Here is a 23,314-nt window from a genome sequence, read left to right as displayed (position 1 = left end):
GAGAACGGGCAGGTTAGTGGTCTCACAGATACTGAACAAATCAAAGCTGATGGAGCAGGCTGTATGATGTTACTCGGACTTTAAAATATCAATTTGGTTTGGTTTTGCTACCCTCTATTTAACTCCAGTGCTTGCCAAACAGGGAGCTTAAAACATACCTTGTTAAAATGCTATACTGTCTGCCATCTTAAGTAAGCTCTCCTTCTATATTGCTGGGTCAACCAAGGGATGCTGCTAGCAAAACAGGTTTGACAAGACGTGAGGCTCCTGATATTTCTAAAAGGTTAACAATACAAGCAACCCCCTCATCTTTAAGTGCCTTGTTCATGACTTCATAAAGAATAGTGTGAGCTATTCATTTTTTGCCCTTTCTAGGTCATCTTTAAGGAGCCCTTTATCTGAAAACAAAATCTAAAATGATACGTGTAGGAACAGAAAATCCATCATTTGCAAATGAGGCAAGTTGTGCTCACCCTCTGAACAGGGCAATTTCAAGTGATCTATCCCCTCTCATCCAGGCCAGGTTTTGCAATTGGAAGTTTAGGGAGCCCTGGAATATGTTGGGCTTGCATCCCTGATGATATTGGCTGATAGCTATTAGTAGATGTGTCCTCCAAGAACTTGTCTAATTCTTTTCTGAACTCAGTTATACTTTGACCTTCACAGCTGCTGATGGGGAAAAAAGGTGGTGGGAAGGAGGCAGCTGTCCTGGAGCTCTGCGATTTAAAAAGGCTCAGGCAGTGCTGAGGGCCGACTGCTAATAATAATTTAGGTAAATGCACAATAAGAAGTTTCCCTTCAATGCGTTGAGCCATAGGGATGGATTCTTGACTAGACTTTACTGCTCATAAATTATTTAAACAATACACAGACAACTAACTAAAGTCAAATTAAATCTACAGAAACTTAACCCCACAATCAGCACTATGCAGACTGCATGCCCATTTTCATTTCATTGAGTGAACCTTGACTAAATGGACAGGTTTAATGTGTCGTAATAATATATGTTTATTTTTATGTCACTTGATATGGATTGAACGCATTGTCATTCATAATAGGATTATTCTGTGTATTGCAATAGCACATAGAGATCTACTACAAGGTCGGGGCCTCATAGTGCTTGGCACCATACAAACAGTTGGTAAGATGTAGCTCTGCGGGCGCCCCAATGTGATTACACTCTAAGGCTGCAGCTAGATCCACGCAAACAAAGAGCCCATTGGCACGGATTCAGCTTTAGGATTGAGGCTCAATGAATGAATAAATATCTGAAATCTTGTACTCTGTCTGCAACAGGGTACGATAATCACTGCCAATGAGGGAGTAGCCTGAGACAGCAGACAGACAGGCCATAAGTAGGGTTGCCAGATGGTTTCAGAAAAAATACCGAAAAAAAGGACCGTGAGAGTTGTTAAGCAAAAAAAAAAGGACCCTGAGCAGTCACCATCTTGCCTTCCTGCACGGGGCTGGACAGCTCCCCTGCGGAACCTGGGAAGCACTAGGGTTGCCAGGCTGCCTCCATATTGAGCCGACAGCCCATGATTTTCGCCCCCTGGCCAGGAAAAAATCAGAAAGTACCAGACATTTTAGCTGTCGAGGATTTTCTGAATTTTTTTACCAGACAGGAGGCAAACATACCGAACTGTCCGGTTCAATACCGGATACCTGGCAACCCTAGCTGTAAGGAAGAGTCCTATACAATAAAATAGGGCTGAAACCAATAGGAAGAAAGTCCTACAGAAACTAATCTGAAACCAGCATTGCCAGCTCTTAGGAGCTTATTTCAAATCTCACCCTATTTGCTCCTTGTCTTCAAGTCCCACCTCCCGGAGTCATGGGATTACATAACACACTTGGCTTTCATTGAACAAAGGAATGAATTGTTAGCTGCAGATGACTGTTTTAAAACATGCCTCTCTGTTGGCTCAGAAAACAGAAGGAAAATTAAAACCTCGCTGCCAGGTATTAATTTAATCATATCTGCGGCTTTCTGGTTGTGAGTTTTTTGGGGGGAGGATGATTTGTGCTGTTTGGAGCTGGCAATGTGAAAACCCTCTGGCTGCAGTAGGGAGTGGGATCTTTTCTAGAGGTTTACTTGGCCCAGGCTATGGGGCTCTATGGCAGAGAGAAGGATGCTCCCTATACCATTCCATAGCATGGCTCAAAGAGCAGCTGCCATTAAGGGAAGTGCCTACGGCCACTCCCAACATGGCGGCTAGAAAGGGGCGAGAGGCAAGATGGCGGCACGGGAAGTGCGCCAAGGCCACTCCTAAAATGGCGGCGCAGCCGGACCTGAGAAGCCGTTGGCCACTCTCGCGAAAGAAAGACGGGGACACGGATCTAGGAGAATGATACGTCCCCGGAAGTGAGGTCAGAGGTGCGCCGGAAGCGTGGGGGTGATCCTGAAGCCGGGGAAGCGGCTTGTTTAAGCGGCTTGGCAGGGCGGCCCGGGCTCTGGAGGCGGCGGCTGGGGGACCATGTTTGACCCTGGACAGGTGAAGCTGGGCTGGGGCGGGGCGGTCGGTCTCCATGGCAACGCCCTCTCTTCTGTGGCCTCCTCCGCCTGCTCGTGTGCCTCCCCCCAAAGCCTCTTCCCTCCGGCCCCCGCATCCCCTCAGCGCCCCCCCCACTCGCTGCCCCCCCCCCGCAGGGCCCGGCGCCTCCCCTAGCCCCACCCTCTGCCCGATGCCCCCTGGCGCGGCGGGTGCCGCCTCTCCCTTTGGCGGGACCTGGGGCTTGGGCAGCGGGGGCGCAGCAGAGCTCGCGTGTCCCGGGTTTGGGGGCTGCCCCGGTGCGCAGGCGGGGCGAGCTGCTGCCAAGGGAACGACGAGCTGATTGACAGAGAGACGGGAAGTTGCGGGGAGTCCTCCAGCAGGGAGGGCAGGTTGCGTGAGACGTCGCGGGAGTGAGCCCCGTGGAAAGTTGGGCGAGTGGCGTGGAGAGTGTGGTTGTGGGATGGAACCTGACCGTTTCCAGGGGATGGTGCTTAATGGATTTTGGTACCTGGTCATGAGCCGGCTCCACACCCGGAAGGGATGGAGTCTGGGGCAGAAAGGGGTGAGGCTGGGGATTAGCCTCCCCCCAGAGTTGTCGGGGCTGGAGGCTTTGATTTAAAAACACAGCAAAGGGCGCCTGGCTCCTGGCCCTACCACTACTGCATTGCCTGGCAGCTGTCCAGGATTGCTATGGAAAGGGCTCACAGCCATGGGTAGGGCCACAGCTGAGAGCTGTGCGCCATTTAAATAGGATCCGGCTGCCTGAGCCACTGTCTGGAAATTCAGTGGCATGGGCAGCAAAATATAAATAGAAAGCAGCCAGATGCAATCCACGGGCCAGATCAAAGTGTTAGGTGGGCTGGATCTGGCCCCTGGGATGCATCTTGCCCAGATGTGCCTTAAGGTATAAGTAGTGTAGTAGATATGCCTCTACTACACGAGCTAAAAGTCAACACGGTGTTAGGTAAAGCTGTAGATCAGACTTCACTTGCTCTTTCTCAACTGATCTCAGTGCCTCCTGAGTTATGCTTATAAACCATATAGGTGACCAGGGCTTGACAAACCACGGCAAGAGCTATTCGCCAGCCCTGCACCGCACATGCGCCAGACTGGCACTGCACATGCGCGCAGCGCTGGTGAATGGGGTGCACGGAGCAACTGGCTGAAATCTACTTACCGTGGGCGAGTAGAATCAGCGGTTTGTCGAGCCCTGCAGATGACATCCAGCTGGTGGGGATAGCACACGCTTTGTAGGAAAGGATTAGAATTCAGAATAACTTGGACGAATTTGAGAATTGATCTGAAATTAACAAGATGGAATTCAAAAAAGATAAGTGCAAAGTACTACATTTAGGAAGGAAAAATCAAATGCATGACTACAAAATGAGGATTAACTGGTGAGGTGGTAGTACTGCTATATAGAATCTGGGGGTCCTAATGGATCACAAATGGAATTAGTCAATTATGTGATGCTGTCTTGAAAAAGGCTAATATTCTGGGGTATATTAACAGGTATATTTAAGTAAGCTACAGGAGAAGATTATTCCACACTGTTTGCCCTAGAACAGACTCCTGATGGACTATGGGGCTGACCTTGCATGGGGGAGAACAGGCCCTGGGGGAGAGAGGCTGGAGTGGGAGAGAATGGGCCCTGGGTGGGGAGAGAACAGACCCCAGATGGACTGGGGGCGTGCACTTGGGGGTTGAGGACAGGCCAAGTGCAGTCTGGGGAGGGAGAAGAACAGATTCTGAGCAGACTGTGGCGGGGAGGGGAGAGCATACTGGTCTCTTGGTGGACTGTGGTGGGGGGTCAGTACTGTACTCTGGGCAGTCTGTAGCGGGTAGACTGCGGGAGTGGGTTGGGGGGATGGAGAACAGGCCCTGGGTGTGCTGGAGAGGTGGTGTGGGGGTAGAGAACAGGCTTTGGTGGTTTGGGAAGGGAGAGAACAGGCCTGGTGCGGGGAGAGAAGAGGTCCTGGAGGTGGTTTGTGGGGAGAGAGAACAGCCCCTGGAGGGGTGGTGGTGGTGGGCGAGAGAAGAGGCCCTGGGGTGATTGCAGGTGAGAAGATTGCAGAGAAAATAGGCCCCGGGTGGCCTGGGGATGCGGGGGGAGGGGAGGAGAGAGAACAGGCCCCATGTGAAATGAGGTCCCTGTTCCCCAGCCTCCTGCACCCTTCTATCCCCAAAGCCCTGCTCTGAAGGATCCAGGCGACGCCAGGTAAGTCTGCTAGTAATATATATATTCAGGGTATTGCACTGCTTTCAATCAGTTTAGCAAACTCAATTTGAGACCTGTGAAAGACAGGAGGAGAAATCCTGGCCCTCATCAAAATCAATGTCTAAACTTCTATTGACTTAAATGGGACAGGATTTCTGTGAGGTCTTTAATAATCTAGTTTGGTTCTTATCTCTGTCTAGGCATGCTGTGAAGGCCATGCACTCAAGCCTGGGTGGAGAGGGAGAATGCTGCATCACTGCAGTGTTGATGAGCTCTGGGATTAATAGTCTTTTAGCAGGGAATTCTAGCTACAACATGTGATCTCAAGGGAGGGGGAATATGGCTTTGCACTAACCATAGGGAGAATATGGCTTTGCAGTCTCTGTAGTTTCAAACAATGTCAGCATCTGACATAAAATGTACAAATAAACTGAAGACAGATGGTGGCATAAAAGAGGAGGCAAACTAAGAGGCTCTTACATATGTTGCATGTCTTGGCGGGAGGGGAATAGAGGTGATAGGAAACATTTCTGAAGGAGGGCGCAGTCACTTTCCCAACTTCAAAGCAGGGTTTGGGCAATACTGGAAATTAACTAATTTAATAACACCGTAACAATCAACTACAAGAGCAGAATGAGCACAAAGGGGTTTTCTTCTGTTTCCAAATCAGCACTTAGAAGGAGGCTGACGAATTGGCAAAATAGTGAAGCAGATGCTGCATTATTGGCAAGGAGTGCAAAATCTGATCTAGAGGGAAGTTTGGCTCTGTAGACAGAAGTAGCCAATCTTTCAGTATGTGAGGGTTAGTCCATTTCCACCTTTGCTTATTTTATAAATTCTGCTTTTCCCAGGTTGGTCTTTCCTCACCCATCTCACTAACTCCATGGGGCTTGTGGGCTGATGTGCTGCTCTTTCCTTCCAGGAGACGCTGAGCGCAGAGATTGCGGGAGTCAGTAATGGCATCAACTTGATGGAGTTCTCAGATGAGATCCTTTTGCACATCTTGAGCTATGTTCCTTGCACAGACCTTGTTCTAAATGTGAAGAGAACCTGCAGGAAGCTTGCGACTCTTTGTCTTGACAAGAGTTTAACCTACACTGTGCTACTTCATAAAGACTATCAGGTGAGGAAAAGCTGGTTTTATGGCCAGACGGGGTATGGAGATTGTGGCAGGCTGCCAGAGTGAGCATATGAAGACAGGCTGATTTCTCCAAGTACAAAACAAATCATAAACATGTTGACAAGTATCAGAGGGGCAGCCGTGTTAGTCAGAATCTGCATAAACAACAAGAAGTTCTGTGGCACCTTATAGACTAACAGATTTATAGAAGCATAAGTTTTCGTGGGCCAAGACCCACTTCGTAAGATGCATGTGACGAAGTGGGTCTTTGCCCACGAAAGCTTATGCTCCTATAAATCTGTTAGTCTATAAGGTACCACAGAACGTCTCATTGTTTATCATAAACATGGTTATATCCTACTAGCCTTGATTTGGAGGAAATTAGGACAGCTAGTATGGCTGCTCCAGAGACCTAAGTGGGATGAGCCAATGTTACAACCACTTGTAGATTTTCATATGGTTGCTTGCAGAGCTGGGTTTTTAAAAAAAATTCTTAACTAGAATGTACATTAGAACTATTTCAGAATATCAGCTGTATTCTAAATCACTTCAATTGTGTGTGTAAAATTTAGGGTTTTGTAAAGGGACAGTAACAACTTGAAAGCAAGTAGCTTTAAATAAAAGTTACATGTAGCTTTCATAACTTCTACCTTCCCAGGATGATGTTTTAAAGATTGTTACAGTGTTTCATATTTCTTCCCAATCTGTTTCTCTTCCTGTTAGTGAAACACCCACATAAACAGGGGGAAATGATTACATAAAGTGCTGTCAAATACATTGGGCTGTCATAGTTGACTTTGTGTATTTTTCTGACTCTTGGTTATAGAAAATCTTACGCGTTGTAATGGTAGTAGGTAGTAAGAACAACTGCCAGGTAGAAATGTGATTTAGGTTGACTGTTTCTCGAAGTATAAGAAAGGGAGAGCATATTTCATCAAATGTGGAATGGGCTGGAAAGTGGATGAAGCAGAGAGAAGCAATACTAGTTCCTGCAGCTGGAAGTGATGATTACCCTCAATGCCTGTTGAAGTAATTGTAACTTAGCACCTGTCAGGGTCAGTCAGAAATGCAGACTCAAGCTAGAAACTAAATGAAACGTGGTCTTCTAGCTCCTGAGACTGAAGGGTAAAATAAACTATCAGCAACTATAACAGTATGATACTTAGTACTTATTGTGCATTTCATCCAAACAGTCAATACAGGCTATGTGTCTTTATCCCCGTTGTCATGTGGGAAACTGAGTCACGGAGACTTAAGGCAGTATTAAGTATCCTTTTTAATATTATTGAAGTAATTTGTGTTTAAATGCAGGTGAGCAAGGACAAAGTGAGGCAGCTAATGAGGGAGATTGGAAAAGAGATCCACCAGCTGAACATGGCTGGCTGCTACTGGCTCCCTGGTTCCAGCATTGACCATGTAATACGATGCAAGAACCTGGTAAAGCTGAACTTGTCTGGCTGCCATCTCACCTCCCTTCGCCTCTCCAAGATGCTCTCAGCTCTCCAGCACTTGCGCTCACTGGCAATTGATGTAAACCCTGGTTTTGATGCCAGCCAATTGAGCAGTGAATGTAAAGCTACACTTAGTCATGTACTGGAGCTCAAGCAGACCCTTTACACGCCATCATATGGCGTGGTTCCATGCTGCACCAGCCTTGAGAAACTGCTGCTCTATTTTGAGATCCTAGACCGATCCCGAGAAGGCTTCATTTTGTCTGGCCAGCTGATGGTGGGTGAAAGTAATGTACCCCACTACCAGAGCCTTCGTGTCTTTTATGCTAGGTTGGCTCCTGGCTATGTCAATCAGGAGGTGGTGAGGCTGTATCTGGCAGTGCTAAGTGACCGGACCCCAGAAAATCTTCATGCCTTCCTCATTTCTGCCCCTGGAAGTTTTGCGGAGAGTGGAGCCACTAAAAACCTCTTGGACTCAATGGCTCGAAATGTATGTCTGGATGCTTTGCAGTTGCCCAAATCCTGGATTAATGGATCTGGCCTCCTTCAGCACTTGAAGTTCAACAACCCTTTCTACTTCAGCTTTAGCCGCTGCACCTTATCTGGTAGCCACCTGATCCTGCGGGTTATTAATGGTGGGAAGGACCTCAAAAGCTTGACTAGTTTGAATCTCAGTGGTTGCATTCACTGTCTGTCTTCCGACTCCTTGTTTCGGAAGGCAGAAGATTATATTGACAGCAGCATTCTGGAGAGTCTGGTTGTGTCCTGCTGCAATCTGAGACATCTGAATCTTTCTGCTGCTCACCATCACAGCTCAGAAAGCTTAGGGAAGCATTTGTGCCAGCTCCTGGCACGGCTAAGGCACCTGTTGTCTTTGGCACTACCAGTTTGCTCCATCGCAAATGTTGCTATAAACACAGACAAGCCACCTGTGCAGTCCGTAACAAATGTGGTGCCCCAAGGCCTTGGAAGGAAAATCCGGATTGGGGTGCCAACATACACCAAGAACTTCTTGGAGCAGTCAAATCAGAAGTCTCAATCCTCTGTGTTTTGGACTCTGTTGGAGAACCTCCTGTTTTTGAAAAACTTGGAGTTAATTGGGTCCAGCTTTTCCTCTGCCATGCCCCGGAATGAGCCAGCAATTCGGAACTCCCTACCCCCTTGCAGCCGGGCGCAGAGTGTTGGGGATTCAGACGTGGCTGCCATTGGCCAGTTGACCTTTTTACAGAGCCTCACTTTAGCACAGCTGCCTAATATCCTCACTGGTTCTGGGCTTGTTAACATTGGATTGCAGTGCCAGCATCTGCGGACTCTCTCGCTAGCCAACCTGGGCATGATGGGAAAGGTGGTCTATATGTCTGCCCTCCTGGACATGCTGAAGCACTGCAGGTGCTTGAGGGATCTCAGGTGAGGGCCTCTTCTTGATCTCCAGTTTCATTCATGCATGTCTAGAACGGTGTGTATGTGAGAGGGGGATCTTATTGGACCAACAGAAGAAGAACAATATACTAGATTTCCAATTCCACAGAAGGTAGCTGTGATGGTCTAAAAACTAGAGGGTTTTCTTCCATAATAGCAGGATTGTGGTGATGGGAGCAGATGATGTGTCCCATATTTTGCCCTTGAGCAGAACTGGTCTGTGTATCCTCCAAGTCCATATGGGTGCCAAGGAAGACATATTTGTAAAATTATTTTGGCAGTGTAGAGCATTAGAAGTCAAAATGTTGGCCTAGAGAGAGCAATCTCCTCTCTCTGATTTCATATCAGACCTCTGGTTAGCTTTCTTAGCTGGTATTTACTTTATAAGGCAGAACATTTACCTTTCAGAAGCTCTGTTCATTGGTGCTTCTGAATTGGCTTTTCTTCATAGAATCTGAGAGCATCATCTCTCACAAACATAAGGTAGCACAGCTCATTCAGATGAATAAAGAAACCTCAGCTATAGCTAAATAACAGTAATCAAAATGAAATGGTTTAAATTCAGTAAACGGTCTCAACTGATTTCTTCATGAGCTGTGTAGATGGCAGGTCAATAGAATGGTTTATTTTTAAAACTTCTTTGTGTTCGTGGAATAAAGCTGCTTGATTCAGAGCGCTGACTGACATCTGCCCAAAGCAGGTGCAGCATGGGTTGTCTACATGAGGGACTTCTTCTGGCACAGCTATGTTGGACAGAAGTGTGATTGCTGACCAATGTAGCTATGTCAGCAAAAATTCCTAGCACAGATGCAGCTATACTGTAAAGCCGTGTGTTTACTGATATAGCTTGTTTCACTGTGGGGTTGGATTTATGCCAGTATAAAACACAACTTTGTCATTATAGCTGTGATCACTCTAGGAGCATTTTGCCGGTATATTCTAGTGGTTGGTATTCCAATATTGGGAAAGGGCTTCTAATGTAGATCTGACCTTTTGAGAAGCTCAGCATTTGTCAGAGGCTGGAAATGGACGGCAGAAGAGGGATCACGTTCACTCTCTGGGGCATCTGGCATCAGCCACTGTTTGAAGACAGGATACTGGGCTAGATGGACCTTTGGTCTGACCCCGTATGGCTGTTCTTAAGTAAGAGCTAGTTGCACAGTAAGACAGGTGCAGCAGATGTGCAACAGTTGGATGCGTAGTGGTCATTTCCATTTGGCCAGGCCCAGAGAACTTTGCATCCAATGACTGTGTTATGCTTGTTCTCAGGAGTGCCCACTCTGTGGCAGAGAGGGTATATATTAAGGATGTTAAATAACTATTAATTTACCAGTCAAGTAGTCGATGGAATTTCCATTGACTACTCGACTAGTCGATGGGCAGTTCTGCATTCCTCCTTTGAAATGTACAAGAGCCCTAGCGGGGGTTCTTGTGCATTTCAAAACTGGAACTCCGTGTGCAGTCTAGGGCCTATGGGAAGTCCAGCTGACTCCAAGCTCCACGAGGGCACTTCCGCTCTGAAATGCACAAGAGCCCCAGGCTGCACGCAGTGTGCCAGCTATGAAATGTACAAGAGTCCCCATCATGAAGCCTGAGATCAGCTAGGGCAGTGCTGCATGGGCTCCCCAGCTGACTCCAGGTTCCACGGAAATGCTGTGGGGAGCCCAGGGTCAGCTGGGGAGTCCCCAGCTGACTCCAGGCTCCATGCAGCACTGCCGCTTTGAAACACTGCAGCAGCATTTCAAAGGGGCAATGCTGCATAGCTGATCCCGGGCTCTGTGTGGCGCTGCCCTTTTGAAATGCTGCTAAGGCATTTAAAAGTGGCAGCACCACACGGAGCCCGGAGGATGGGCTCCATGTGGCACTGTCGCTTTCAAGTACCCCCCTCTGCTCTCTCCTCCCCCCTTTTTGCTGCCTCTATCTATAGAGGCAACAAGGTGAGGGAATCGACTAGCTTATTCGACTGTCCGATAAGCGTTTGCTTATCGGATAGTCGACTAGTCCTTAACATCATTAGTATGTACCCCTTCCCACAAAGGAAATGCCTGTCTGTCTTGCATGGTAGTGACATCATAACCCTCTTCTTCAGATGTAATAACTTTCCCAGTGCTGTTGGGGAAGGTGTTGTGAAGGAATTACTCCACCTTCAAAACCTGGCAATACAGTTGTTAGCCAAATGACACCCAATCCATTTTTCAATTATCTCCCCTGCCCTCAAAATTTTTCTGCAACCGTAGAAATTAATTTCTGGTGATGTTACAAAGCAGCAGTGTCACCTAGTGAGTAAAATAGAGTATTGCTAGCATGCGTTTTTCTGCCACTTCTCCTATTCCTGCTTGGAAGTTATTAACCTAGAAGAGGGGTCAGCAACCTATGGTACACGTGCCATAGGTGGCACCCGAGCCAATTTTCACTGCCACGTGAGCCTTCCTGCTGGATCTGTGCCGAGATGCTGCAGGGGGCCAAGAAGGCCTTTCACAGCGGCAACTTCAAGCCGTTGGCCAAGATCTACGGCTTGCAGCTGGACAAGCTACCGCAGCCTGATCAAGGCCTCTGGCTTTGCCGAGGAGGAGCGGGGGATATGCTGAACCACACCAGCCTCGTGGCTGAGTCCCTGGAGGCCTTCAGCACCACCTGGCCCACCTGTGGTCAGAGGAGCTGAGGGAGCTGGCTAAGAGTCTGTCACTCAGCCTGCTCGAGAAGGCACTGCCAATGGGAGTGGCAGGGGCAGTGCTTGGGAGCAATGGGGGCGCAAAGCTAGGTAAGCTCCCCTGCTTATGCCCAGACCCCCGCACCTCAAGCTCCCCTCGTTCACCTCCTGTCCCCCTGCCAAAGCACCAAATCCCCAGCTTGCTCCTGCACCTTCCCTCCTGGCCATACTCTGCACCTTCCCTTGTTCCTATACCCTTCCTCCTGGCCAGACACCCTACTCCCAGCCTATTTCTGCACCCCATCTCCCACCCAGACCTTGCACCTTCACTGCTTCTGCACTCTATCTCCTGCCCAGATCCTGCACCCCCATCCCTATCCCACTCGCTGGCAGCCCTGTCCTGAACACTTGAACCCCGCATTTTTGTCCCTACCCAGAGCCTAAGGGGGTCCACAAAATCTACTCACTCTGGAACCTCAGAAAAGTAAATCTGGCCTATGGGAAGCCCTAAACCTCAGTCCTCCCTGACCCTCCCCCTTGCCCTATGGGGCTGGAGTGCCAGAATAGTGAGGTGTTTCAGTTGGGGGCCCCATCAGTGAGGGTTGGGGTTTTTTGGAAGAGTTTTTTTTTTTTTTGCTTCTCACTTGTGTGGTCCCCAACTGTATTTTCTGTGGGTCAGTGGCCCAAAAAAGGTTCTCCAGTCCAGCCATAAATAAATCAAACATTGAAATCTTTTGTGTTGGACATAAATTAATATTTTACGTTATTTAAAATGAAGTTCGATAAAGCATTTTAACTTTCTCATGTTAGTGTATCTGTTTAATAATATAAATTAAACCATTCTCCCTAGCTGCAGCACTAGCAAAATGGCTCGGGTGTAATAATGTAATTAATTGTGAGTTTCCAGTAGCAACTGGTGGTCCGTGGAAAGGTTTGCATTGACCCAGCTGGTCCACGAGGTGCATGATGGAGACAGCTCCCCCCTCCAGGAGAGCGGCACAGTCCAGGGCAGGAGGGTTAAATCTTGGCACGCCACTTCAGAAAGGTTGCCGACCCTGACCTAGAAAATGGGAGCCAATGTGTCTTTGTGTCAGATTCACAGTTGAATGATGACATTATGGCAGTTTTTCAGTTAACATAAGTGGAAAATTGAGTAAAATGCGGGCTCTCCCCCAGATATTTCTTACATCCACAGTGAATTGCTGGATAACTGTAGAATAGAAGCACCATACCACAAAGTCCTGGGTTGGCAGAACATGATTTTCCAGTTATCAGGATGAATTGTTTCTCAGGTACCCCACCATACCACAAAAGCCTAGATAGAGTATCCAGTGCAGGGTGGTTTTGCTTGCTGGATATCATCTAATGAATGACACTTATCCAAGCTCCTGGCTGTGCTGACCCAATGACTAAGTCTCCTAACTGCTTTGAGATCCTTCAAGCAAACGTGGACTGAGCAGCTATATATTTCTGGTGACTCTGACCTTTTGCAGTGGAGATACTTTTTGTAAAATGGTTATTTGCAAGTGTAGCATCTGGTTAGTCTGAGAGTTACAGCATTGAAACTGATAGTTTCCAGAAACTTCCAAAAGGGGAGGGAGGTATTTGGTAATTTCCACTGTGAATTTTAAAATTGACACATTCCTTTCTGAAATGAGCCATGTGCTGCAGACTGTCAGATTCCTTTATTTAATCAAATCCAGACCAGCTCTACAGCCCATGTGAAATATAGAAGAGGTTGCATAGAAGTTTATGCTGACAGATTAGTCTCCAGCCACTCCTTCTCCATCTCTCCGCTGCTGACCTATGAGTGCTTGAAGGTGCTCAGCCTGGTCGTTTAAAGCAGGAGGTCTCCATAAGTGTTTATTGTGAATCAGTTTTTCATGCTTGGTTTGTTTTGCCTGGAGTCTTACCTTGTTCTAGAGGCAATGAGCTCAATGTGATTACAGGTTCAACTTCTTAAATCTGGGACTCTGTTGCTGGATCAGAGAGTCCCGTGCCTGGGAGTGCCAGTCGGCCAGGTGGCACTGGCAAGCCCCATTCCCACGGAGCCCCAACAGGGTGGGGCAGCAACAGAATTGGCAAGCCCCATCCCTGGGGAACCGCAGCTGGCAAACCCTGTTCCTGGGGAGCTCCAGCTGGGCGGGGCTGGTGGCAGCTGGGGAGTTGGCTCCCCGGCTGACCAGCACAGTGGGGCCAGAGCCTGAGCAGGACTGGAGTCCAGTGGCAGTGGAGCCAGTTGCTGGGAGGCTGGTGGCAGGGGACCTCTCCTGATCCAGCAAATTCTCTCATTTGGAACCTGTTAGGTCCCAAGGGTGCCAGAACAGGCAACCTGTAGGTCGCTCAGCATTGGTCTGCTGGAGCAGCAAGCCCCATGGTCCATACCAGCTACTGGTCTCCTCACCAGATGCTAGGTAGCCAAGTCTGGGTGTCTCAGTCCCTGTTTGCTGCTGTCCATGTAAACAGCTCATTGTTAAAGGGTAGCACTCTGTAAGCAAGAGGGCTGAGACTGGAATATCAGTTTTGCTCTGGTGCTCCCACTCAGACATGACAGTTCTGTGCTGTGTATATAGATAGTGCCAGGCCACTTTTGATCTCTGAATCCATCAGCTGTTTTCAAGTGGGAACAACACATGGCTAAATTGGAGACATTGCGCTGTTCACAGCCCCATAGGAATGCTGCATCCCCCACTTGTTTTACAGCGGCAGACTTAAAATTCATCCTCTGACTTGTTTTTTTCTTGCAGGCTAGAGCAGCCGTACTTCAGTGCTAATGCCCAGTTCTTCCAGGCACTGAGTCATTGTTCTTCTCTTCAGCGCTTTTGTATCATCTCCCGGAGTGGGACTCTGCAGTTTGATGCAGTGATGTCATTCATGGCCAGTTGCTGTGAGGTCATCATGTGCCACATGTTTATGGGAGAATCTCTCACAGTTTGCAAAAATCTTCAACAGTCCATTGTACGGAGGTGAGTGAGAAGGGGGCTGAAGTCACATTTCTGGGGCTGATCAGCATTTATTCCCATTCCTTTTCCCTCCTGCTTTTATATTGGTAAAGTATGGGAGCACTGCATAATGTTCTCCTGACCTTTTAGCATGCAAAGAACATGACAAGGGAAATTTAACTCCTTGGCACAAATGGTGGCCTCTTATTTTAGTAAGAGCCAGTCAATGAGCTACTTGTAGGTATTCCATAAGGTTTTTAAATCCCCTTGTTCCATCGTTATTATAATTTGAAACGTCAAATCAATTACATGATAATTCAAGTGACAACTTCATGTAAACAAAACAAACAAAAAAATCTGGCGGCATTTTAAGGACTGAAGATGTCCGACTTTGAGCCTTTCCTTCTCTCCCACAAGTAACTACAGCTTATTCACCGACCACTAATCCCTTGTGAATGTCGCTTGCTGATTGTGCCCTAGTAGAGCGGTTCAAAGCCTTCTGATTGGCTGGGGGGGGGTTCTTTTTTGGTGTAGCTCTTGCATGTTTGGCAGTTCTTAAATAAGTCTTGTCTAGCCCCTTGCCGTTTTCTGAAGCTCCCATGATGGGAAGCGTTTGTGCATGAACCATGGACTGCTTTTGAAAATAAAGCTTTTAATTACACATGGCATTTCTAATGGTGGCAGCCATCCTGCAAAATATTTTCCATTCAATGGAGACTGCCTGCTATTTTTTTTCTTAAGGTATTTGGCGTGTTTTCTTAGTCACCTACTGTGGCTTTCCTCTGTTACATTTTCATAAAAATTTCAAATCAAATGGTATTACTATTATTATTGTATTCTAGATGGTAGCTCTACCCCAGCCTTTCCCCAGCTTCAGGCTGGTTTTCTAGGATTAAATCCAAAAGAGGCTATGTCTACATTATCTGCTAGCAAACTATGTACAAGGCTGCTTATTACTGCTTCTAGGAGCATGCCTTCTCCTTCGGGGTAGTAGCTATTAGAAAATGGACCAACATCTGAGTAAATAAAGTCCTTGTGATGTCAGACTTTTTTGTGTTTTCCTGAGCTTTCATATCTGTAAAAGCATTTCTTTATCTAATTCATCTGTGTGCCATGGGGATCTTTAGAAAGATCCAAAAATCCCCTGTCTGCTCTTCTCATTCTACATGCCTGTTCGAGATGTCACTGCAGTGCTGGCCAGAATTTTAATATCCTTTTATTATGCAGAACTATGCTATTCCTCACCCATGTTGCAGATCTCTTCTTCCTCCTCCTTTTCTGTGCTGTATCCCTTCTGTAAATTCTGTCTCTCTTTATATTTTAACCCCCCAGTAATTTTCCAAAGAGCAGCTGATGCCTGGTGGAAAATGCTGAAAACTGTCTTATATTTAGCAATAATTCTGCCTGTCATATTATTATTCTTCCCTTGTGTTTTATTAATGGGGATGTTTGTATAAAAAGGGTATCTTTGGGGGTTTTGTAAAGAGAGCATCTGCTCCTGCTGTTAATTCCCTACCTGAAGTCATAATCCTCTGACACTGTAATTGGTGGCTCTGGAAACGATTTTGATGTCACGTAAGATTATGACTTCAGGAAGAGGATAAGCAGCAGGAGCAGATGCTCTCTCAGCAACAAAGATCCTGTTCTCATGCAACTGTCTTGAGTAATAAAATACAAGGAAAGAAATACAGAAAATGATGTGTAAGCAGAACACGAAAGCTACCATGCCACATCAGCGAGTCTTTATTCATGTGACTTCCAGCGTTACCATTTTAGTCCTTGTACAAATATGCCTTCAAATGGGGTCAATAATTGACTTTCTTGACTGTGGTTTTATCTGCAACTGCGAGGGTAAAAAGATATGCAGTAAAATTGAGACGAGATTATTTTTGCTAGCTAGTTCATTGCTAGGTCTTTGAATGAGAATTCTGGTTTGCACAGCATAGCTCTTTTGTATGCTGTTGTTGTTCCCCCAAATCCATCAGTCTAATACTACAGAAAATGCACAAGGGTACAGCAAATATGAGATTAAAATACCCTTATTCTAAAGTAAGAAAATAGTGATTTTTGCTTTGGAAAATATTTATATGGTCTCCGTGTATCTGGGGACGGGGAAGGGATTCTAAAAGCTGAACATATCTTTGTTTTCTTCCTTCCCTCTGAGGCATGTGTCAGTACTTTGGGACCTTCTCTGTCACTGTTATGAACTAAACTTCCTTTTTTGAAATATGGGGATGATTTGATTCGGATACTGGAGGGCCCTGGGGATAGCTAGTTTTGAATGTGGAGGAAGGGTACACCTTATGTGAGCTTAATGGTCATTTTAAAGGGATTTTGAGAATTAAAGGGTAGCTCTGGAAAAGGTTACTATTAAACATGCTCTTGTAGGAGCCTGTAGAGTTTGGAACATTAAAAAACATGGTATAGTGCAGTGATATTCAGACACTGGTCCATGCCATGAAGAGACTCATGCTGCTAATCTGGGGAGAGTGGACTAGAGAATGAGCTGCAGAATTGTATTAGAAGAAACTGAAAACACATTTCTGTTACTATTTTTCTGTGTAGGTACTTGCTACCAGCTTCCCAGGGATGTTGATTGTTAGTGGGAGGGGAGGTGACCCATAATCATAAAGAGGAAGGAGACTGATGTCCAGAGTTTGAGAATCCTCGTCTGGTAGATGGAGTGCATGGGAGTAGAGGCAGGAACTCTGGTGTTTCAATACTAGTTTGGAGTTGCTGTGCTTTAAATCCTCAATTCTCTTCAACTTTCTCGTCATCTGCAAAATGAGCATCATATTTCAGTGCGTATCTCGCTGATTGACTAGTGGGAGGCCCCGCAGTTCAGCTCCTATTGAGTAGATATGAATTGTATCTTTTTAGTTTTGTGACTACAATAGGCAAGGAGCTGCATAGGTCCAGCTTTTCATGGAATTCATTCTCTCATAAGGTTTCTGCAACACTGTAATGTGGGCTGGGAGTTTTGCAGCTAGATCTATACTTAAAAAAATTAGGATTTTAACAAATGAATTTTCATATTTAAATCAGTGCAGTACCCTCTCTGCATTGGTATTAAATTCTATTTTATGTCCCACCATCTTTGATGCACTAGATATGTTTATATGAACAGCACAGTTATAACATAAAAGTGGCACAGGCGAAAGTGGGTTTCCTGCCAGTTGATAGGGAACAATTTTTTTTCATTAGATGAGAAGTAAAAAGATTAGGATCTGGGACAAGCACAGTCATTTAGATGCTGACACTAGAATAATCTGTGAAATAGCTAATGTTGAAACTGAAATTGTTGTAAGATTTGGACCGTTCACGCCTCTCAAAGCTATTCAGCAGAGTGAAGAAGAGATCACTGCCTCAATTTACACCTGGTTCATGTTTTCATGGTTTTCTTCCCATCGTAAGGTGTAGAAATATTTTTAAATTGAGTGCAACTCTGTGGTAGGGAGTTCCTTCCGTCACTGTGGAACATACTGTCCCCCGATTCTTGACAACTTTGTAACTGAAAGGTGTTGTGTAAATGTTGGCTTGCAGCCAGTTTCAGACATATAGTTGTCCTTGTTGGTAGCTGAGTATTAATGGTGTGTGTGTGTTTTATTTCTGTCTCTAATGTAGATGAATATTTTTGAGCTTTTAAACTTTGGTTTGTTTGTGGTATTTGGTTCTAGCTTCCCTCGCTGTCTGCTATACTGGGTTGGCTGCAGTGGTCACCTTTTCCTCCAGATGCCTGATAGAATTTTTTGTCCACTTCACTGAGACACAGTAGAGATTGTAGCACTGATATGGAGCTCTCCCCTTGTAGTTCATCAAACAAGATGACAAGACTATATTCCTCTCTGAGCTGCAGAGGAGACTCACTACTGCACTGTAAGCAAATATGTTTCTTGGTATTGGGGAGAGGTGAAGAGAGGGGTATTCTGTCATTCATTTCTCATGCCAAGCACATACACATCGCTCTTAGGAAAGGAAGGACAATCCAAGGATTAGAGCACTAACCTTGGATTTGGGAAACCCATGTTAAGTTCCCTGTGCTGCCATAGACTTTGTATGTGCTCATGGACAAATCCCTTAGATCTGTGTCTGTTCCCCATCTATAAAGCAAGGACAATGGCACTACCTCACCTCATGGAATGTTGTGAAAATAAATCTATAAAAAGGTGGTTGGGGTCCCAGATTCTTTGGTGATGGGTACCATCTGAGTACCTAGCCAAAAAGGGAGCGAATGAGAACACTGCTGTTTTCTTTTGAGATTTGCACATTATCACTACCAGAAATACACTTCTGAAATATTTCACTCCAGATGGGCACTGAATTTGCTTAAGTAGGTGTTCCATTAACACTGCTTCATGTGTTAATTCTAGAACCATACTGTAAATACTATGTTTCCTGATGAATATGGAGCATGACAGTTTTAGATTCCAGTCTGACCAATTCTGTTGAGCAAGAAAGTTTCCACAGGAGGCAAAATTAAATGTTTCCTTCTGAGACTTGTTTTACTAACTCTTGCTGTAGATTTAAAAACTAGTTGTAGATAGGGTGTCAAACCCTGTTACAGCCAGACACTTGGATAGCTTTGGACATGGCTTTCTCCAAACTGGTTTCCCAAAATAAACTTTTTAGTTGTAGCTCTCATAAATCTCCACTAGATGGAGCTGTGGTATATAGTAGATCTGTCACCAGTGTTGACTGTAGGTGCTTGTGTATGTTGCAGGCCATGTATTTCTTCACCCCAGAAATTTTGCAGAAGAGGAATTCATAACACTCTTCATAGTACTTCTGCATGGCACCATTAGTGGGCATGATACTTCACAAATGCTGAAAGAAGTTCCTTTTCCAGCAAAAGAATGGACTGCAGAAAGAGGTGTGGTATTCACTGTTTGGCAAATGTGTTACTGGCTCCAGAGACTTTTTTTTTCCAGTTTATTTCTAATAATTTGTAATTGGCAATCTTTAGGCTATTACACCTATCGCTGCAGCAGTTTTTAAGGACAATTTAATAGTAAACAGTAGAAATCTCTGAAAAATCCCTGACGCATCATAGAAACAGAATAGAAATGCAACTATATCTCAGTGATAAAAGGCATTTGTCAGAGAGAAGTATCACTGAGCATTTTTGGAATACAAAGCTAAAACACTGAGGAATGCATTCATGTTGATATTTATAGCAGTGGCATCACAATTAAGACAAGTGTCAGATCAGGGCTGTATAGCTTGTTTCACACTAACTGCAATGAGTATTTTGAAAAGGTGGATGATGAAGGGGGGTAATTGTACTGCTTGGTACAATTATCTCTCTCTCTCCAGAGTGCACTATTATAGTACTCAAAACTTGGTGCTACTACTGAAATCTGCTGGCTAGCAAGGCAGCCACCAGCCACTCTAGCAGCAAAGGTCCAGGGGATTGATTCAGGATTGGGAGCCAGATACCCTGGGACAAGTCAGCCCCTCTGCCTCCGTTTTCCCATCTGTACTGGCTACCTTTCTCCAGGGTGCTGTAGAAGATTGTTTTTACAGTGCTTTGTGTATTTAAAATGATGTTTAGTATTATACCTATGCTGCAGAGTGACTGACTCCGTAAGCCTATTACTCCAGCCACCACTGTTCTCAACCGCCCTTGTGAAACCTAGCAACTGGAGATTGGGGGGAGAGAAGAGCAAAAATAGTATTAAATCATCTTTTCCAATTCCCTCTCACCCCCTTACTCCCCACCAATGTAGGGTTCTTCCCAGCATTGCAAATTGAATGCTGTCAATTTTGCACTGATTTTGGCAATAGGATTCCTACTACTTCCCTTGAGTGGCTGTTCCACAGTCTAATTAGACCTCCCTGTTAAGCTAATACTAGGAAAGATTCCTAAATCTTCCCCTGCTTGCCTTCATCTTTTTCTAACCCTAAACTCTTAGATCCTCCTAAATTTTCCTATGGTGATGGTTATATCCTTAAAACTTTTATCCAATTCCCTTCCCCTGACTCTTAGGCATTATCTACACAGATAGATGTAAAGTATCAGGGGGTAGCCATGTTAGTTTGAATCTGCATAAACAATGAGAAGTCCTGTGGCACCTTATAGACTAACAGATTTATCGGAGCATAAGCTTTCGTGGGCAAAGACCCACTTTGTCAGATGCATGTAGTGAAAATTCCAGAAGCAGGTTTAAATATACAGGCACATGAAAAGAAAGGAGTACCGATCAAGAGGAAGGCCAGAGATGTAAAGTGTGAGCAATTACAGCACTGCTCACAGAGTGCAGCAGTGAAAACGCTATGGGGTGTCCACACTGTCAGCTGCCAGTGCATTAGTGTGACCACACTCACGGCATTTGCAGTGCCTTTTGGAGTGGTGCATTCTGGGCAGCTATCCCACAGTGCCCCAGTGTTTCCCTGTAAGCTGTGCAACAGTGCAGCTTCACTGGTGATTGATCAGCCCCATCCAGTCAGAGACTCGGGGCTCTGTGCAGGGAGTTGACTGACTGGGCAGGGCTGATTAATCTCCTGTGAAGCTGTGCTGTCTCACAGCTTAGAAGTTAACACTGCAGAGCACCTCTTCCTCTTCTGTAGAAGTATGTGGAGGGACAGGGGGCATCTCAGTTCTTGTCCCAATGACTTGGGGTACATTGTTTCACATCCAGTCATCCCTGCACTTCCATCTGCATTTGGTGCCATCTTTCTATGGCTTTTGTGCTGCACAGTCTGCCTCCTCGCTGTGCGGGAATGGATCTGCAGCTGTTCACAGAAATGCTGCTAGGTTTCACTAACACGTCATGAATGGCAGTTGAGCTATTCTTGAAGCTGCAAAATGGCGATGACAAATGCGTGCGGCGTTTGTATGATAGGAGATTTCTTGAGATATTGATGGAGGTGCTGACCACAGTGGAGCACTGCTTTTGGGCTTGAGTGGTGGGATCACATTGTCATGCAAGCCTGGGATGATGAGCAGTGGCAGCAAAACTTTTAGATGAGGAAAACCACTTTCTTGGGACAGTGAGCTGAGCTGAGCACAAAGACACATGAATGAGAGCTGCCCGGTGAGTGGAGAAGCATGTGGCAATTGCACTGTGGAGACTGGCTACTCCAGACAGCTTCTGCTTGGTCACCGATCATTTCTGAGTGGGAAAATCAACAGTTGGACTCATGCTGATGGAAGTGTTCAAGGCCATCAATCTCATCCTGCTCCGAAAGACCATGAGAGATCTAGGTTGGATATTAGGAAAAACTATTGCACTAGGAGGGTGGTGAAACACTGGAAGGGGTTACCTAGGGAGGAGGTGGAGTCTCCATCCCTAGAGGTTTTTAAGTCTCGGCTTGACAAAGCCCTGGCTGGGTTGATTTAGTTGGGATTGGTCCTCCTGAGGTTTCTTCCAGCTCTATGATTCTATGACTCTGGGCAACGTGTGGAATTATGGATGGCTTTGCATGGATGGGCTTCCCAAACTGCAGTGGGGCAATAGATGGCAGGCACATTCCAGTTCTGGCACCAGACCACCGAGTACATTAACTACAAGGGGTATTTCTCCATGGTTCTGCAGGTGCTTGTGGATCACCATGTACATTTCACAGACATTTATGCAGGCTGGTCTGGAAAAGTGCATAATGCACGCATCTTTCAGAACACTGCCCTCTTCAGGAAGCTGCAAGTGAGAACTTTCTTCCTGGACCAGAAGATCACCATGGGGAAGTGGAAATGCTCATTGTGGTCCTTGGAAACCCTTAATGTCATAGCTCATGAAACTTTACATGGGGAGCTGCAAGGAGAGTGGTTAAATAACAGGCTGGGCAGTTGGCAGAATTACCATGAAGTGTGCTTTTGGCTGTTTGAAAGCCTGTGGGCACTGTTTGTATGGGAAGCTGAACTTGGCTGATAACATCCCTACAGTTATCATTGCATGTTGTGTCCTGCATAACATTTGCAAAGGGAGGGGTGAAAGCTTCATTCAGGGCTGGCCTGCTGAGGAACAGCGTTTGGAGGCTGAGTTTGAACAGCTCCAGACCAGGGCTACTAGAGCAGCACAGTGCAGAGCTGTAAGGATCAGGGATGCCTCTAGGCAGCAATTTGATGTTGCAGGTCAGTGCAAGTTGTTGCTATGCATAAGGGAGTGCAGTGGCTGTGTTGCTAGGGGGTTACCCTGCTCCGTGCACTGAACGTGGTGCTTTAGCGACCATAGCTTTGGTGGGGTATGCTTGCTTGCTTATAAGGGAATAAAGATTTCTTTGAAATACATGATATTTTTTTATTAGACATAGTAAACTTGGACACCGATGAAACATGAAACATTGCATTGTGGGAGACAGGAAAGGAAGGCGGGGAGGCAGGTGGTCAGGCATGTGCTGAGAATATCACAGGTTTGTATATGTCCAAGGTTCATATGCAGCCCCGCCATCTGATGTGCTGTGCAAAGGGGGGTTGCAGTTCATCAGCGCTAAGCTGCATGCAGATCAGGAACCTGTGGGAGCCTACATAGCTGGAGGTTGGATGGGCAGGTGCGGAGCGTGGCAGATGGCGCCTGGGGACAGGGTGCTGCCCAAATGGCATTGGTGGTGACGAGGAGGTATATTGAAAACAGTTTTGGGGCACCAGTTGCTGGGGGGGGGGGGGGGAAGAAGGGAAGAGGAGGGTGCAGTTGTGCAGCTGCTTCAGGTACAGTGCTAGCATCGCCTCCAGCATGACCTCTTCCTGCTCTACAATGTTTAGGAGCTGCTGTGTGCTCTCCTTCCGCTCTTTCCTCCCGCTGTCCCTTCACTCCTGCAATTTTTCATGTTCTGCATCAGTGTGTCTCAGGACGTCTTGCAAAAACTCCCCTTTAGTCTTTCTTGGGCACTCCCATGCCAGCCTCAGACTTTCTGCGGGAGTTAGAACTTCCTAAGGGGGCTCTATTGAGGGCAGAATTGCAACAAGTTATAGATTAGGTCGGTTGTTAACACTAGACACAGCACTGCCCCAACCCTTATGAAACACTTGCACTGTTCACATACCTAGCACTGCCTGACTGTCCCAGAGCGAGCGTACATAACA

The 23,314-nt window shown here is 46.2% G+C and overlaps 1 protein-coding gene across 6 annotated transcripts in view; it reads left to right on the top strand.

The window, feature by feature from the left end:
• Positions 1–2,256: 2,256 nt before the first annotated feature.
• The window catches only part of FBXL18 (F-box and leucine rich repeat protein 18), a 43,876-nt gene continuing 22,818 nt past the window's right edge, over positions 2,257–23,314 (top strand). For 2 of the 6 annotated variants that reach the window (XR_016346898.1, XM_006112914.5), the window contains exons 1-4: positions 2,360–2,495; positions 5,636–5,836; positions 7,145–8,691; positions 14,101–14,319. Coding sequence is in view for 3 of the 6 variants with exons in the window: in XM_006112914.5 (XP_006112976.1) it covers positions 2,478–2,495; positions 5,636–5,836; positions 7,145–8,691; positions 14,101–14,319 (1,985 nt within the window). In the remaining 3 variants the exon portion in view is untranslated. Of the gene's footprint in view, positions 2,496–2,709; positions 4,714–5,635; positions 5,837–7,144; positions 8,692–14,100; positions 14,320–17,972; positions 19,166–23,314 lie in introns of those variants that run through there. The other 4 variants (XR_016346900.1, XR_016346899.1, XM_089769298.1 and 1 more) reach the window with 4 other exon arrangements.

The sequence above is a fragment of the Pelodiscus sinensis genome, chromosome 15 (genome assembly GCF_052426305.1).
Source record: "Pelodiscus sinensis isolate ZL-2025 chromosome 15, ASM5242630v1, whole genome shotgun sequence".
Taxonomy (NCBI): Eukaryota; Metazoa; Chordata; order Testudines; family Trionychidae; genus Pelodiscus; species Pelodiscus sinensis.
The sequence above is the reverse complement of the archived record's forward strand: the minus strand, read 5'-3'. Positions and strand labels throughout refer to the sequence as shown.